Here is a 17,956-nt window from a genome sequence, read left to right as displayed (position 1 = left end):
TTTAAAGTAAAAGCTTTTGAAAGAACTTTAATTCAGGCAAAAAGTAATGTGCAAAAAAAAACAACTTACACACCAATATCGTTTTACACAAATTCATTTGTATTTGAATTACACATTTAAGCTAGCCTACTTTACATTTATTTATTTTAAAGGCAGGGTTCAAGCATAAGCTATATATATTATTTTAAAAACATTACAACTTTCAATGTTACACAACAACCATATTGTCTTACTGCATCTGGGTATGTAGTAATTAATGCATAATTTTATATAAGAATGAAAGTAATGACTTACCAGTAATTGACAACACTTGAAGATATTGAAACAATTTCAGGTGAAGACTCCACTGAGCTTGGCCTTAAACTGATCTGTGCTACAGGTGGAAAATTTTCATCCTTTTCTGACAGGCTCATTTTAAAACACAATGTCTCTTATTTAATAAACTGAAGCAAACTCTTAAGCCAGACTAGAATCTTGTCAGATTTAAAAGGCATTCACATGTGTCAAATGAAAAGCAAATTAATTTGAAAACAAAATTATTTAGTTATAACACTTTGTACATAACGCTTGCTTCAGTTCATTTATTGCAACTGATTAGTTCTAGGTACTATCTGATATGAAATGACACATAAAATCTCTAACAAATGATGAACCTACGTCTCAGAAGAATAAAGCAACAAAGGTAAAAGGCAGAACATCTGTTGCTTTCAAGAGCTCTTATTTAATTTTTTTTCTGTGCCATATTTGAACATTTAAATTACAAGTATTTTTAGAAAGCTTATGTACCATTAATGGACTGATAGTGAATGTAAGCTAAATATTTAAGTTACAATATTATGAACACGCACAGCTTGTCTCTTTGCAGGTCACACTATCTCAGTCCCTTGGTTTATGGCCTCATATTAAATAAAGAACTATTCTGATAGCAACACTAACAATGTGTTTATATTAAAATATGTACTTATGTGTCAAAACATTTTAAATATACTGTATATTTTTATGTTCTTTACGTAAATGAATGCAAATCATTTTAGTAGATCGTAATCAGTTCTATACATTTCAAAATATAAACAATTCCTTTTACTGTGGAACTGTTATTTTATATTGTGCATTGTATCCCTGAAAAAGAACCATTTGAAGATGCACTGTGTTATTGATGCTATATAAACTAAAACTCAATATATTGATAATACAGAATATATTGAGGTTTTAGAACTTTATTAAGAAATGTTAAAATTCAAATAGCCAATTCACCAACATTTGAGAAAAACACATTAGATGAAAAACAAACTGTTCTGTTTCAGAAGATTGTTATAAAATTGTATATACTGCCTGTTCACACATAAATTAAACAATGCAAGCCATATATACTTTTTTATTAAACTGCACAGTGTAAAATACAGCTTTACTGCTTCCCAACTAAAACAAAGACTTTCATTTAATTGCAAGCATGAAAGAAATTTTACAAATGTAAAAAAAAAAATCCTCAAATTTAAAATTAAAGTAATATTTAAGTCTCTCTACTTAACACCCTTTTATAGCTGTAGTTAAAATGTAAATGTTGACACATTTCTATAGCGGTGTAAGTCTTCCTCAGTAGTTAAATACTATCAACAGACAGATAAACAATTGCTAGAAAATTAGTTACAACAAGAAAAAGCAGAATGTGTTTTCAAATTGCATACACATTTTTCAAACCCGTCACAGATTATGTGGCATAATTTCAAAGAGCACAACAATTTCCTTGGTAGGAGCACTACAAAAGGTTCATGTATTAAGCAGTGTTATCACAAATGTGCTGCTTTGGTACCTGCCTTTTCAAGTGTAAACAGATAGTTCCATATTAACAAGAAGCAGCGGCAGAAATAGAATTACTTGTAGTTTTCTTTATTTTTTAGACAACCTGTTCAGTTCCTGAATTTTAATCCCCAAATGCAAATTTGGTGAACTCCACTGCAGTAAAATCATATTACAGTCATCTTAGGTGTTTTCAGCCTCATGCTGCAGTTTCTTAAGAATCTCCTCTGGACTCAAAGAAGTAGATATCTTAACTATTTTCTCTCGAGATTTACAGCCCTGTTGAAACAGAAGTTTAAATAATGCACATACTGTATTTCCATATAAAACTTTCATGATTACCATTTGAAAACAAAACAGAATTCAATAATCTTTGCTATGTAAATACTTGCTATTCTGTGTTTTGAATATTTATGGTCAGCATGGGAACACGTTATTCATATGTTCATCACTATAAATGTGTGCATGTTGCACCATTCCTCCCTGTGTGGAGTTTGCATGTTCTCCCCGTGTCTGCGTGGGTTTCCTCCCACAGTCCAAAGACGTGCAGGTTAGGTGAATTGGCGATTCCAAATTGTCCCTAGTATGTGCTTGGTGTGTTGGTGTGCGTGCCCTGTGGTGGGCTTGCACCCTGCCCGGGGTTTGTTTCCTGCCTTGCGCCCTGGTGTTGCTTGGGATTGGCTCCAGCAGACCCCCGTGACCCTGTAGTTAGGATATAGCAGGTTGGATAATGGATGGATGGATGTTTATATACATTCTACACTGCTTACAACTCTGTAGGCTTTATGCTTACAAATCTGTAAAGAGTAACATGCCTTTTACTTACCACTTTGAAATTCTGTATCTGATTATTTTTAGATGTGCACTTATTTACCATTCCTTTTGATTTAAATGTAAAAGAAAGGTGTTTTAAATTAAACTTGTAAGTACATAATGAAAAATAACCAAGAAAGTGAAATTATTATATATAACAGTTAGTACAGACTTTGTTGGTAAATATGGCACTTTATACTTAGTTGGATGATAGATTTAAAAAAAAAAAATTGAAAAAGATGGCAAATATTATTGCTGCAATTGTTCCAGGCACTCAGCACATGTTGTGTGGGAGTCATAACCTTATAATGGAGAAAACAGAACAAATATTATGCCTTTGGATCCAAGATAAGGCTCAGCCAAAAGCAAACGAATATTTATTTTAATCATGACACGGAATCAAACAGAAGCCTGAAATTATCCATTCATTAAGCACAGATCATCAGCACTGAAATTTTAAAACACTGCCTAAACTACTGGAAATCACTTTCAAAAAACATACAGTGTTTATAAATTAGACGTAGTAAAATTCAATGAATACCTTGTCCAGAGTAACTTCACTTTTCTTTACCTCCAGGACTTTGGATAGATACTTTAGAAGTTCTGCATTAGCTTCTCCATCAGATGGAGGTGCTGCTATCGCCACACCAACAGCTTCTGATGATACATCTGCAGTTCCAAAAATAATCCCAATAAACAAAAAAGTATTTCCTTCCAGTTTGCTATCAATATATTTTTACTGGCCCAGAATTAAATATTACCATGCAAGCACACATGACAACATAAATATACTATTCACAAACATGTGTAATCCAAGTCAGATCTGCAGGGGGCCAGGGCCTACCCTGGAAACATTGAGTACAAAGAAACTACTAGTCCCATTGCATGGAAGACATGGACAGTTGCACACACTCAGGCTAACACTCATGCAGGAGAGACATGTGGAATCACCAGTTAACCAAACACACTATTGTTGTGGGGGGAAGCAAAGCACACATTGGGAGAGCATGCAACACCACACAGGCAACAAACACAAAAGGATTTCAATCTAGCACATTGCATCTGCGAGGCAGCCATGCTAGTCATGACGTGAGTATGCTGCTAATACAACATAAACAGAAGGCTGGAAAAAAATATATATCTTTCAGTAAAATGCAACCTAAATACCCCATCCACCCCATTAATCACAGTAACTCACTTCACTGTACCTGTGACAGCATTTTGCTTAGATCCTGGCTTGGCATGTATGGCTATTGTAACAAATCCATTTTTGTCTTTTGAAACTGGACCAGGTGCATCCTCTGGTGATTTTATGCTGTCCTTTGTCTGAGTTTTTTTCTGGAAAATAAAGATTTGGTAATTTCAAAAAGAGATATACAAATGAAAATAATAAAACTTCAAAATAGCTTGATTAGGAGAAATCCTTAGGCTTTAATATCCATCCATCCATTATCCAACCTGCTGAATCCAAACACAGGGTCACGGGGGTCTGCTGGAGCCAATCCCAGCCAACACAGGGCACAAGGCAGGGACCAATCCTGGGCAGGGTGCCAACCCACCACAGGACACACACAAACACACCAAGCACACACAAGGGCCAATTTAGAATTGCCAGTCCACCTAACCTGCATGTCTTTGGACAGTGGGAGGAAACCCATGCAGACACGGGGAGAACATGCAAACTCCACGCAGGGAGGACCCGGGAAGCAAACCCGGGTCTCCTAACTGCGAGGCAGCAGCGCTACCACTGCGCCACCGTGCCGCCAGGCTTTAATATGATCCAACAATTATTATTACCATTTCCAGGCGCCAAACCAATATTCCTAATAAGATTCTGTGATTTCATATTTTGAAGCCCATTTCAGAAGATGATGAAGTTGCTTGTACTCTATATTGTTCACAATAATGCAATAAACTACACATTCAGTGGAATCACATGCAACAAAAATGTCTTGTACAAGCATTTCTCCATATGTGCACCGTGATTGTAATCATTGTTCATACATTACTTTTGTATTACTAATATTACATCCTATCTCAGTAGGATTTTTTGTTATTGGTTATTAACTCTTTCAGGGCAGATGTTAACTTCTGTCAAAAGGAGGAGTTGACGATGGTAATCAACTGTAAACTGTGCCAAAGCAAACCGTTATGTTTTAGTTGGACTCTTGTTGCTAGAAGGAAAGTTAGCTTCATTAGTTTGACCGAGATTTTCTGGGCTCGCGTGAGTAGTAAGGTGCAAACAAGAGCAAAAATGGCACTGACATAATGGCTAGAGATCAAAGCAAACGTGTAAAGCAAAATACTCTGTGGACAACGTTTTGCCTATTACCTCTGAACTGGACTATGACTTGCCGGACTCCGATTTTGATACAAGTGATCGAAAACAAATGTGAGGTTCCAGCTTGAGCTGACTGGTCCCCAGCTAATCATGTAGCTGACACGCCTATGGCAATGTTTGCCAGGGAGGACTGCCACTTAACAATGGTAAGAGGTAGAAACCAGATTGCAATGCACTGCGATCGTGACCGCTGCCACCCCAGCCACATGACGACAGCCTGGCAGCAAGTCTGCCGCACATTCGTGGCAAACTGGCACCCTCGGCATGCAGCAACAGACGTTTTATGTTGATTTCTGTGTGAAACCATTGTTTTTCAGAAAAAATATTCAGCCCTCAAAGAGTTAATCCTGATAAAAATGCTCTACATTTGTTAGCGTATATAATAAAATAACACAGGGATACTAGGTAATAATTACAACCAAAGGCCACCCTACTGTTTATAATTAGACTCTTCCCATTGTGAAGAGTCTGCCTCAACTTTAATACACCAAAGTACAAGGAAGAATAAACAAATTGCTTCAAAACCCCTTGTGTTTACTCCTGACAGAACAGAATAAAAAGAGCTATCACAATTGTGCATTTTATGCTCATCAAATATGACTAACTCGTGACTGTTGAAACATGTCGAATACAGTTTTTGTATTTTAAGTGCAAAGGGCAATGAATCTGAACATCAGTAATGGCACTTACTCTAAAAGCACACAACTACAGTTTTAAGTGTTTTCTCTAGTGTAAAGAGAGCAAAACTACTTAAAATGACTGTACTTTTATGATCATTAAAAATAATTAACATCTAACCCTTTACACATTTCAGTAAACACCAGTCACCTCAGACAAACAGTGCATTTTATTATCCCCATAAAGCTTAGAATTAGACAGACAAGCAGTTTCATAGCCTGATCCTGATATACAGCTATTACAAATTTTACTGCATCCTATAATTTCACAGAGTGTACTGTACGTGTGACATAAATAATTCTGAATATACTAATTTGCTCTACAGAGAGCAACATCCATCCATCCATTGTCTAACCCGCTGAATCCGAACACAGGGTCACGGGGGTCTGCTGGAGCCAATCCCAGCCAACACAGGGCACAAGGCAGGAACCAATCCTGGGCAGGGTGCCAACCCACCGCAGGACACACACAAACACACCCACACACCAAGCACACACTTGGGCCAATTCAGAATCGCCAATCCACCTAACCTGCATGTCTTTGGATTGTGGGAGGAAACCGGAGTGCCCGGAGGAAACCCACGCAGACACGGGAGAACATGCAAACTCCACGCAGAGAGGACCCGGGAAGCGAACCCGGGTCTCCTAACTGCGAGGCAGCAGCGCCACCGTGCAGCCCTCCAGAGAGCAACAATAAACTATAATTAAAAACCAACATCTAATATATAGTACTACTAAAAGGCACGAGATCAATAGACATTATGATCACCTGTAAAGGCTTAGAACTCTAATTAAGAATGCTAAGAGTTCAGAATGTACGGCTACGAAGTGTTATCTTAATGCTTCAGCTACCTGTAGATTCGAATTATAAATGCAGTCACTCGATGCTTAAGGAAGTATGCATGATTTCTGGTATACATACAGTAATAGATCAATAGAACATAAGACCACCAAGAAGTTCTGGACACAGCAACTTTGAAGATAACCAAAAAGTTAGTCTCATAAGAACTGTTTAGTTCATGCTTTAGAAATAGGAATGGGGGGCATCTGAGCATGAAAGGAAAAACGGAATGGTACATTACATTTTCAAGACATCAGTGCATGGAGAAATGAGAGACAAGATTAAAGGCATGTGACACTATTTTCACCACGATTGCTTATTGAATCCAGCAACACCTGATGACAGGCATAGCTGAATGTCTTCAATAAGCTGTGACATGAATGCATTATTTTTTCAATAAGAAATTGTGAATATACTGTATATACTGTATTGTATTTAGCACAATACGACATCAAAGAATCAGGTAACCATTAATTCTTTTTTTTGTGTGAAATGGATAAACTCCATAAATTAATGCATCGGCTAGCGTGAACACATTTCTTTAAATGTTAAAACAACATCATTAACTCAAATTAAATGGGCACCCCCATACCCTAAAAACTGCTGTGGCCGAATGTCTCTTGTGGTCCTCCTTTCATGGTACCTTCTTAGACAAAATACCGAAAACTTCTTCAATAACTGTATGTTCCACAAATTTGAAAGTGGATCTAATAAAGGCAGAACATAATGTCACAAGCCATCACATAGTCTCTGTGCCACATGTCTGAGCAACCTAAAGAGAGTTACTAAAAGGGTGGCAATTATTCAAAAAGCAAACCACAAACAAATGAAAAATGTAACATTTACAAAAACAACGTAACCAGTACAAAACTAAATACTGAAACTATTTACGAAAAACTCTCAGATGTCTTACAGCAGCAAAGCATGTCAAAGTCATGACATTACCTTCATCTGCATCAACCATGAACCAAAATTTTGTTTGTGTGCAATTCTTTCTTTTTCCCAAATATTTATATTGATATCACTCTTGTAGGTGTTTATCTTTATCTCATAAATTCTTCTACAATTATACATGCTCTTCTCTTTGTTTTTTAAATAAATTCCATTGTGAGCTTTTTGTGTTTAGAGACAATAAATGTACTATGTTGTGCTTTACAGCCTCTACTACTCTACTGCAAACAGTACATTGTGATACCTTCACCTATGTACTCTTGAGGATGTTGGAGATTTCAGCTTATTGTTTTAGGTTTTTTTTTTTTTTTAACTAATAGCTCTGCTAATTTTCCTGTCAACAACTACATTTGATATCCTTTGTTGATCTAGTCCAGGGGTCTCAAACTCCAGTCCTGGAGGGCTGCAGAGGCTGCAGATTTTCATTCTAACCCTTTTCCTAATTAGGGACCTGTTTTTACTGCTAATTAATTTCTTTTGAATTAATTTTAATTGACATGCTCTTGAAGACTCAGAACCCTTGTTTTTTTCCTTAATTTACTGCCAAACAATAATGAGATACAAAAAGAAGCCTAAACAGGAGCAGCAAAGTGTCCATCATGCAATATCTATCTGAATATAAAGAAAGATGGAAGGCCTCAGGAATGTTCATCTGCTCAGGTCCACAAAACATTTTAACAGTGCTTTTAGAAAAGAGAAAATCAACAATTTTGGAAATGTAAGCTATTGCACAAAGGGAGAGGCAACATGCCATGGAATTAAAGAACGGGTTTAATTAATTGCAAGAATCAACGCCTAATTAAGCAACTAGTTGGAGTTTCAGGCCCTGACTTAGTTGATCTTTTGTTGGCTCACTCACTTCACATGTCACGTCTCTTTAAATGCCATTTAAGGAAATGAATGAAGCAATTTAGGGGAACAAATCTTAAGAAACAAGTCAATAAAAATGAAAGGAAAAGGAGTCAAGGGTTTCCATCCAAGGAGTTTTTGCGAAAAAATATTTAGCGCTTCAAATTTTAGCTGATGGAAATGCTAATTATCGATAAAATGTTGTACATGTCGACATAATATTTTTCCGTTTAACTTTAGCGCATAAAGTCCGTATCGATACTTCAGATGTCGCAAAAACTACATTGGAAACACTTTTTGTCGGAAAAAAAGGGCTTTAACGCAAATAAATGTGTCACATGATACATTTTCATCACGTGCAATCAAAACGAGAATAGCGGAGCGGTTCGCATGGTCTGATGAAGAGACTCGTTATTTCTCGTGATGAGCCAATGCAGTAGCGGATAGGCTGGGTCTCCTGCAACTAAAAGGGGTACCTGAACTCCCTCCACATCAACTGTAGCCTGGGGGTGTCTCTCAGGATGTCTAAATAATACAAAAACCGCAAAGGTAGTCAAAATATTTAATAAACCGTGTGTTTCATTATCTAAACATTTTTTTTTCTTATTATTAAATGGCAGATGTTTTAGCATATATGAGAAATTCTCTCATTAATATTAACTTTAGTTTTTTTTATTAAACGTTGTTATTTTGTATTAATTCAAATTTCAGTTTTAATTAAAAACCTTAAGGGAAGCAGGTTACAGTACTAATTCAGTTGTTATCGCACTGAGAAGGGATGTTGAAAGGTAGGCTCACCTGTACAGATCCGATGCTGCAAACACAGCTGCATCATGGGCACTTCCAGGAGTGCCAACGCAAATGTCTCGTATCATGCACCTGTCATCAACAAGGGCCTGGAGAATAATAGATGGCCACCCTTTGCGATTAATGTAATCGCGGTAGCCTTCTGTCGGGGGAAGAATAGGCACATGCGTGCCATCCAGCGCACCGTAAATCTGTGGCACAAGACGCACCAAGGAATTGCGGTATGCAATTGCATTGGCCTCCGCTACAGTCGGAAGTCTGATATAACGCCGCGTTAATTTTTCTTTAATAGCGGTGCACACAGCATATACACATCGATGGACGGTAGTTTTATTAACCCCGAAAGTTTCTCCAACTACTCTATACACGGCGCAGGTTGCCATCTTGTAAAGGGCGATGGCAATCCGCTTTTGTGTTGGAACCGGTGGTCGGTGGCAACCTGTGATGGGCGCAACATCAGGACTGATGAATCCACACAACATCTCAAACGTCGGCCGTGTCATTCTAAAATGTTGCAGCCAGAGATTTTCTGTCAAGTGTCTCTCCACCACCTCCTATAGAAGGTCTTATTCCGTCGTCTCTCCCAAACCCGTGGGTTTCGTCCCACTGGTGTACTTTCTTCGAGCTCTATGGCTATCGGACAAGCAACTGCTTCATTCTGCTGTCGTCTTCGGATATTATGTACAATTCCAATTATTTGTGAAACTGAAATAACAGTAAGCTGTCAAATTTCAAAAAACTGAATAATCTCTCCATTTCTTTGTTTAGTGGAGGGGGTGTAACGTGGAAAACAAAAGGTAGATAATTTGCGACATACACAAAATTATGTATGGAAACGGCTCAAGGGCAGATTTATTTTCGCGATACAACAAAACTTATGCGACAGTTCGTTTTGGGGGGATGACGTCATCACGCATACATTTTATCGATAAAAAGCCAGTTGGATGGAAATAGGCTGGAGACAGCAAATATCGCACATTTTTTTTTACGTATATTCTGTTTGTCGATAACAAAACGTCGCAAAAAACTGGATGGAAACTTGAGCAGGAAAAACAGGTCAGCAATGAAGAAAATGGTTACAATTAAAACCTGCAGCCCTCCAGGACTGGAGTTTGAGACCACTGGTCTAGTTATTATCAACTGCTTTTTCAAGATATTCAAAAATGTATTTTGTTTTAACTAGGTCGCGCACTATGGTTCTCTCTAAACTCTTCATTCCTTTACACATCCAAACTTCTTGATTTCATGAGTGGTTTTCTAGCCCTTTATGTTTGTTTAGTCCTACTAGCCCCTAGAGACGATCTCCAAAGGGTGGCTTAAAGAGTTAATTCCAATGCTACAAGTGTACACCTCATTTCATGTGTTCACAGCCAAAGCACTTCACCAGTAATAAGCACCTGGCAGCCAACTGTTCCACTATGTAAAATAATAAAAAAACAAAAACAAATTGAGGAATTGGCATAAAATATACTGTATATGCATATATAAAGAATATTTTGCCTCATATATTCTGTTCTTTTGCCTCAAACAATGTAATTAAAATTAGTAACCTTAACACTGTCCCAAAAAACTTACAGGCAGCACTACACTATTAATCTTCTTCTTCTGGCTGTTCCCGTTAGAAGTTGCCACAGCAGATCATCTTCTTCCATATCTTCCTGTCCTCGTCATCTTGTTCTGTCACCCCCATCACCTGCATGTCCTCTCTCACCACATCCATAAGCCTTCTCTTAGGCCTTCCAATTTTTTCTCTTGCCTGGCAGCTCTATCCTAAACATCCTTCTCCCAGTACACCCAGCATCTCTCCTCTGCACAAGTCCAAACCAACGCAATCTTGCATCTCTGACTTTGTATCCCAACTTGAGCTGACCCTCTAATGTCCTCATTTCTAATCCTGTCCATCCTCGTCACACCCAATGCAAATCTTAGCATCTTTAACTCTGTCACCTCCAACTCTGTCTCCTGTGCCATCGTCTCCAGCCCATATAACAGAGCTGGTCTCACTACCATCCTGTAGACCTTCCCTTTCACTCTTGCTGATACCCGTCTGTCACAAATCACTCCTGACACTCTTCTCCACCCATTCCATAAAGGGTTATAATAAACATCTAGTCATTTGTGTTACTGCATTATTAGAAACAAGGTTAAATGTGAGCTACAGTGCATTCTAAAAATAATGAGTTCAAGGCAGGAACCAGTGGTAAAATGATAGCTAGACTATCATAAGAGCACACTCATGCATATGCTCATTTACTCCCTAGCAAGTTACTTTTGCCAAACAAGCTGAAAGAATATCTTTGGAACACGAGAGAAAATACAAACAACGATTATGGTATAAAATATATACAGAATCCAGCATAGCCAGGGAATGGTTCTGTCCTCTATAAAGAGGCAAAGCTTTCCATTGTACGACTTTCGGCCCCAATATTTATAACATAACATCCATCAAATCCATTTTTCAAATCAAGTTATCCAATAAAGGGTTGCAGGGAAGCTACACCTGATGCCTATTTCACCAACCATCGGGTGAAAGGCAGGAACAAGGTGTCATTTCATCGCAGGGTGAACACACGCGCACACACACATCAGGGACCAATTTAGCGTCACTAATTCACATAACATCTTCCCGTCTTCTCAAACCCATTCAATCCAATTCCGGCCTATTCCATCAGCATCATGTGCAAGGCAGGGCAGCCAAAAAGGCAAGGAAAGGCAGAAACCAACTCTGCAAACCATGCCCACTCATGCACGGACCCCCACTCTCATATGTGGTCAATAAAGGATGAAACTAATCTACATGGGAGGTAGAGTACCCCCAAGAAATGAGTTTGAATGCGAGGGAATTGAACACAAGAACAGAAGCAGTAAGCATTGTGCCAAAATGCCAAGCCTAGTGTACTGAAATCCCACAGTATTGATTGATGATCTCAGGGGGTTACAAGTCTAAAATTTCTTATAAAAAAAAGAGTCAAAGAGGGGTGAACTTTACAATTTAACTTCTAGTACATACACCAGGTGGCCTTTAACATAATTTGCTGAATCAGGACTATTCAAAAGCCATCTTTCAAAGCATAAGAATTTTTTGCTATTATTTTTGTTCCATGACGTTTAATGAGCATTCATGTTTGCAGTTATTTACACATTAGTACTTGGGCACTTTCACTTATATACTTCTGTAATTAACAATTAACAAAATCATAACTATCTTAATTACAAAATTATCGTAATTGCCATACCGTTCTACTATCTTTCTTAGGCATTTTAAAATCCCAGACGTATCCTTGAAGCTGTTTAAATCCGCGGGGAGATAAGAAGGCCCGCCGCCAGAAGAATGAAAGCAGGCTGGGCGAATGGGTTGTTAAGAAAGATCGTGGTCGTGAAAGGCCTGTATTTCCTATCTTTAATAGATATTTAATGCATGCGTTGCCCAGAATAAGATTGTATTGTAACGGAATCATTTAAAATTATTACTAACTTCTTCCATTTCTAAAAGTGTCAAACGCATGTATTCAAAAAGACGAAAAAAAATTTGATCATTTCACCCCTGCACGTTGAGCAACGATGGTGTAGAGTCTGCGCGTGCGCATCACGGAAGGCGAGTAACAAACTTAAGCGTGTGCATCACAGAAGGCGGGCAACATATCTGCGCCTGCGCATAATGAAACGTACGTCCCTGCTTCATTCCTTACATGTTTGCTCGTTTATTAATATCCTCTAAAAACCATTGTTTCTCTCTGTGGCTGCAGGTTTTGTACCAACTCATTTCTTCTCTTAAGTGGACAATTCCACCTTAATTAAGCAAGCAGCTATTTCCCCGTTTTTTTGTTTGCACCCATCCAGAAAAGTGGTTATGCTATATTTGAACTGAATGAAGCAGGACTTTACATTTGTTAGATGGGTAAGAATTAGTTCTTTTTCCATTTTTATATATTTTTTAATGTCTTGGTTTACTTAATAAGCACTCAAGCTGGTAACACTGAAGTAGTTGCTCCTTTCAGAGTTTTTTGCACTTTGCTCATCATTAATTGTCACTATTTAGATACAATTAAGAAAGCAAATGCTGCAGAGAATGTGTGTTAAAAATAACAAAACAAAGTAAGTACTTAAAGATATTGAAAAAAAATTTAAATTTGTCTTAATGACCGATAGGTATAAGCTGTCATTACTGCACTTTTCTAAATGTAAAATAAAAGGAAGGGCCATCTAATTAAACAAGGACATACATTGACTGATTGAGAAATTGGTTGGAACAAAAACCTGCAGCCACAGTGGGCTCCTAGGATTGAACTTGAGAACCCCTGCTCTAAGTCAGGAGTTTTCAGACTCTGTCCTGGGGATCCACTGTGGCTGCAGGTTTTTGTTCCAGCCAAATTCATAATCAGTGACAACAACTGATAACACTGATCTCAAGTCATTAGATGGCATTCCTTTTTCCTTTTTTTCTTATTCTACATTCAGAAAAGCACAGCAGCATGATTTTTACATTTATAAGCCATTTAGAAATATTTCTGTTTTTGCTATAGATTTAAATGCTTAACTCTCTTTTTTCATTCTATTTTGCCCTTTTTCTGCACAGTTTTCTCCCTTCATTGTATCTTAATAATGACAATTAAAAGCGAGCAGAACAGACACCCAGGCAAACAACAATGAATCATGAAAGGCCGCCACAACTTTAGTGCCAGACCCCCTAATTAGTAAGTAATGATTAATTAAATACTTTGAACACTTGGAAAAGAAGAATGAAAATCAATATGAAAATATTCTTAAAAAGAAAAAAAATACATTATTCCCATATAACTGCTTAGTACATTTTAGTTTTTTTTTTTTTGTTAACCAAACTTAGTTTTCTAATTTCTATATTGTCCCCAAAACACAGAATCTGGGAAATAACAGTTCACTTAATTAACCCAGGAGTCCACTTAAAAAACAAAAGCTGGTTGGATCAAAAACCATCAGCCACAGTGGGTCCCCAGGACCGAATCTGAAAACCCCTGCTCGAAGTTAATCATTAATAAATAAGTGCACATCTAAAAATAATCAGATACAGAATTTCAAAGTAGTAAGTAAAAGGCATGTTACTCTTTACAGATTTGTAAGCATAAAGCCTACAGAGTTGTAAGCAGTGTAGAATGTATATAAACATCCATTCATCCATTATCCAACCTGCTATATCCTAACTACGGGGGGTCTGCTGGAGCCAATCCCCAGCCAACACAGGGCGCAAGGCAGCAAACAAACCCCGGGCAGGGTGCCAGCCCACACATGTATATAAACATTCATATTAAAAACATTACATATAAACTGGGGCTTAATACTTAGTCCACAGCGGTGTCCAGTAACTGGAAGATGCACAAACACTGAGGTAGTAATTTATTTTAATCATAAAAAATACTAGATGGTATTGAACTGGTATAAAAGCATAATTTTATTCTTTACAAAACAGTTTACAAATGCTTTTTGTATCCATGTATCCTGCAAAAAGTTTGCAAAATGATTTCAGAAGCAGGTTATTATTCCACATAAATACTGTTTGTCAGATATTGCAATTTATAATAATTAAAGGCTTTTACTATTTAACAAAGAATATGGCAAACCATAGGTCACTCAAGAGTATACAATGGTGCCTCATACTTCATACGTAATTCGTTTCAGGAGGCCAGTTGAACTCTGAATCGTTCAAAGTCCGAATCAGTGTTCCCCCTTAGAAATAATGGAAAGTGACTTAATCCGTTTCCAGACGCTAAATAATACCCATTTTGATTAACTTAAAACAGCTAATATACATTACTTAAGGTAAAAGCAACACAATCAAATGTCCTAAATACTAATTTAAAACATAAAAACAATAAATGTAAATACTGCATAATAAAATTAAAATTGCATTTACTGCACTTGAATGAGGAATGGTGATGTCCTGTGTGGTTGGTGGAGTGGAAGAGAAAGGTTACAGTTTGGAAGGAGAGTCACCTTCCATAAACACGCCAAATACCTGTACTTCATGGTCAGTTCCCTTTTCACCTCAATCATTGACACTACAACCTTCCTGTTAGGCTTTGATGCTTCCACCCTCTTCTTGGATGCCATGATTAAGAGATAGGAAGGACTTCTAAATAGTTGACTCAACACACCAAAAATAAAGCGAAAAAAGCATTAGAAACACACAAGTGTAATGCAAGAGATGCTTTCACAGCAAGAGTGAGAGACGACTTAGGCGCATAACAGATAATGTTTACGCTCGCTGCGTAAGCACCATCTGTGGCTGCATTTTGTTTTTACTGTGCACGCAGTTCGAATGTACAAGCATCGTTCAAACTCTGGATCACATTTCTCTCTAATTTAGCGTTCAGACTCTGGAAAGTCTGAAGTTAGAATTGTTCAAAGTACAAGGCACTACTGTATATCAGAATATATAAATCTGAAAAATCATAAAAATGAATACAGTAGATTCTCTGTGTACATAGAGTCAAGTCCCAATACAGTCTCCCTGATTTGGGATATAAAGTCTAGTATTGGAGGGCTGTCTGTTTGAAGAGGTTGGCTGATGTGTTTTGGGAAATCTTCCCTTATTTAGAGCTAATGCTAGCCACTAGGATGAAATAAGTATACAAGCTAGACATATTGAGTAAATTACTAATGCAAATGGAACTGTGCATACAAGTATCTATGGTTAAATCATAATACATATACTGTATGTATGTGGTAATGTAAGAACAGGAAAATAAATGGTCTTATTTAGATAGATAGATACTTTATTATTGTCAATACATCAAATGCACGGACTAGATTAATGGAATAGATTAAAAAAATCATTGCCTTCAGTTCTTAAAATTACTCATTCAAGGAACTAAGTAAATGTACTACTACTGTATATAAAAAGCACTATTGTTGAGTGTAAATCAAAAATTCACATCAGTGAGTGCACCGCTGTATAAAATCAACTGCTGTTGGGTGTGTATCTACAATTCATTTTGTCTAATGTGTCATTATAACACTCTAAGCAACTAAATTGGTTTGGAGTAGCTATGTCTGCAGCTGGCTTTTTGAACCAACAGTTTATGTTTACACTAGTTGTACAAGATGAGTACAACGACATTCCAGACATGTATTAAAAGACCGCCCTCAGGTCAAATTGAGCTTCTTTCATTCAAAGAGCTGGCAAAGTCATCAGTCTCTGCAAGAATCCTCAGAGTTAAGAGGCTTCATTTGCAGCATGTACACATAGTTTACTGTATTGCATAGAGCATTTCTTCTAATTCTTTCTAAGGGATAATGCATTTTTTCTAGAATGCATTATGGTAGAACTGCTTTATCGTAGAAGGCTTGTATGAAGTGAATGAGCTGGAAATTGTTATCTGATGAAAAAGCGGATGATCTCCTAGATCTTTACTAAGAGTGGCAGCAATGGAAAACATTCATATACAGGATACCAATGAAGACAACCCCTTTCTTTGGTAAGATTGTTGCATTGAACACTTAACATCTATATATATGTGTGTATGTATGTGTATAAGTATGTGTGTGTATATATATAGTTCATATACTGTATATGTATGTGTATATATATATATATAAGTATGTATGTGTGTGTGTGTGTGTGTGTATATATATAGTTCATATACTGTATATGTATGTGTATATATGTATATATATATACGTGTATGTGTGTGTATATAGTTCATATATGTGTTATATGCTGCATGCACCTATTATTTACATTGCTATAATTAAGTATAAATATAATTTTCTGATTTTGTTTTAATATGTTAACAAAAACACAGTATATTGAAATATACCATAATTAGTGATTAAAATATTAGTATTAAGCCTATCCCATAAAGTGCAGCACTGCAGAAGATGGGCATAAAAAAGTGACTGCAAAAGCTATTTCCATGACATACTACAGACTATGATATACATACAGAGTACCACAGTAAGCTTTATTCTGGTTTTATGGATTGCACAAAGTAAACTGTTGGCAAAGGCTCAAGGGGCACTGTTTAAATAGGTTAATTTTTGTTTTCACAATTTCTGCCTTTTTTATGTAGTGAGTGAAAGAAATAGACCAACCCCCTAAAAGTTTCACAGTCGGACTGCTTGTTTGTGATGCGCTATGTGGCTTCACTCCATTTGTCCTTCTCTAAAGTACTCTTTGGAAGCGTCTTTGCATGAAATGCACATGCCTTTGTTGTTATTGAATGCTTTTGGTTTCCTGTAGGGATTAAAATTGCTATGTAATGGGCATTGGCAGAACTGTGACTTTCTTTATATTCTCAGCCTTTTGAAACATTAATTTTCCTTCTGACCACATAAAAAGCATTGTCAGTTCTAGAGGTAAAAAAAAATAAGTAAAAGTTCATTGTGTAATTTATTTTTTTGTGTTGTTTGTTTTCTAAATCTAAGCTTCTTCAGATGCTTTTAAGTCACTTTTTTCTTTCACATTTTTTAGTCAGTTTTTTTTTATATTTTTTTTTTTACTTTGACATTTTTATATTGCCTGCAGGGACATTTTATGGCATTTCTTTTGTTTTGCTGTGTACATGATATGTGCTCATTCTAGTTTCCAGAGAACCCCATCCCTCCGTCGAAAGTGGAGAAAGCGTTATGGAGGGCTTGATGGTAATAAACTACTAGAACCAAACAAGGAGGAAGAGACTCAAGGTATTTTCAAAACCAATGTCCTCATCTTTCCTTAACAAAGTTTATACCTTACTTGAACATGGGTGTGTCTGTGTAGTTTCTTCATTGAGCTGCTAAAGTATGAAGATTTTGTAGATGTAGAACAGTTATATTGGGGAAAAAAATTACAAAGTAATTATTGGTTGTTTCCACTTTTCAGAACAAGTACATGTTTAAACAAATCTACAAATAGGTGAGGTATTT

At 36.9% G+C, this 17,956-nt stretch overlaps 2 protein-coding genes across 2 annotated transcripts in view; one reads left to right on the top strand and one right to left on the bottom strand.

The window, feature by feature from the left end:
* c12h15orf40 (chromosome 12 C15orf40 homolog) lies at nucleotides 1-12,693 on the bottom strand. The gene is made up of 4 exons (XM_039772798.1): nucleotides 12,313-12,693; nucleotides 3,819-3,948; nucleotides 3,152-3,279; nucleotides 1-2,076 (listed from the first exon to the last, which is right to left on the bottom strand). The coding sequence occupies exons 1-4, from the start codon at nucleotides 12,532-12,534 to the stop codon at nucleotides 1,981-1,983; spliced, it is 576 nt and encodes a 191-aa protein (XP_039628732.1). The 5' UTR covers nucleotides 12,535-12,693; the 3' UTR covers nucleotides 1-1,980.
* A 3,531-nt stretch (nucleotides 12,694-16,224) lies between these two features.
* Nucleotides 16,225-17,956, top strand: part of glsl (glutaminase like) — a 53,839-nt gene continuing 52,107 nt past the window's right edge. Inside the window, exons 1-2 of the mRNA XM_039772793.1 lie at nucleotides 16,225-16,527; nucleotides 17,634-17,734. Of these exons, the coding sequence (XP_039628727.1) occupies nucleotides 16,478-16,527; nucleotides 17,634-17,734 (151 nt within the window). The 5' untranslated portion in view covers nucleotides 16,225-16,477. The remainder of the gene's footprint in view (nucleotides 16,528-17,633; nucleotides 17,735-17,956) is intronic.

The sequence above is a fragment of the Polypterus senegalus genome, chromosome 12, assembly GCF_016835505.1.
Source record: "Polypterus senegalus isolate Bchr_013 chromosome 12, ASM1683550v1, whole genome shotgun sequence".
Classification (NCBI taxonomy): domain Eukaryota; kingdom Metazoa; phylum Chordata; class Cladistia; order Polypteriformes; family Polypteridae; genus Polypterus; species Polypterus senegalus.
Note: the sequence above shows the minus strand (reverse complement) of the source record. Positions and strands in the feature narration are given on the sequence as shown.

Excerpts from the sequence above, each read along its gene's own strand:
- c12h15orf40 (XM_039772798.1), bottom strand. The coding sequence starts at position 12,534 with ATGATTCCGTTACAATACAATCTTATTCTGGGCAACGCATGCATTAAA. Across the intron at positions 3,949-12,312 it reads CTAAGAAAGATAGTAGAACG|AAAAAAACTCAGACAAAGGA; the intron begins GTATGGCAATTA and ends TTTATTTTCCAG. Across the intron at positions 2,077-3,151 it reads GTGAAGTTACTCTGGACAAG|GGCTGTAAATCTCGAGAGAA; the intron begins GTATTCATTGAA and ends CTGTTTCAACAG.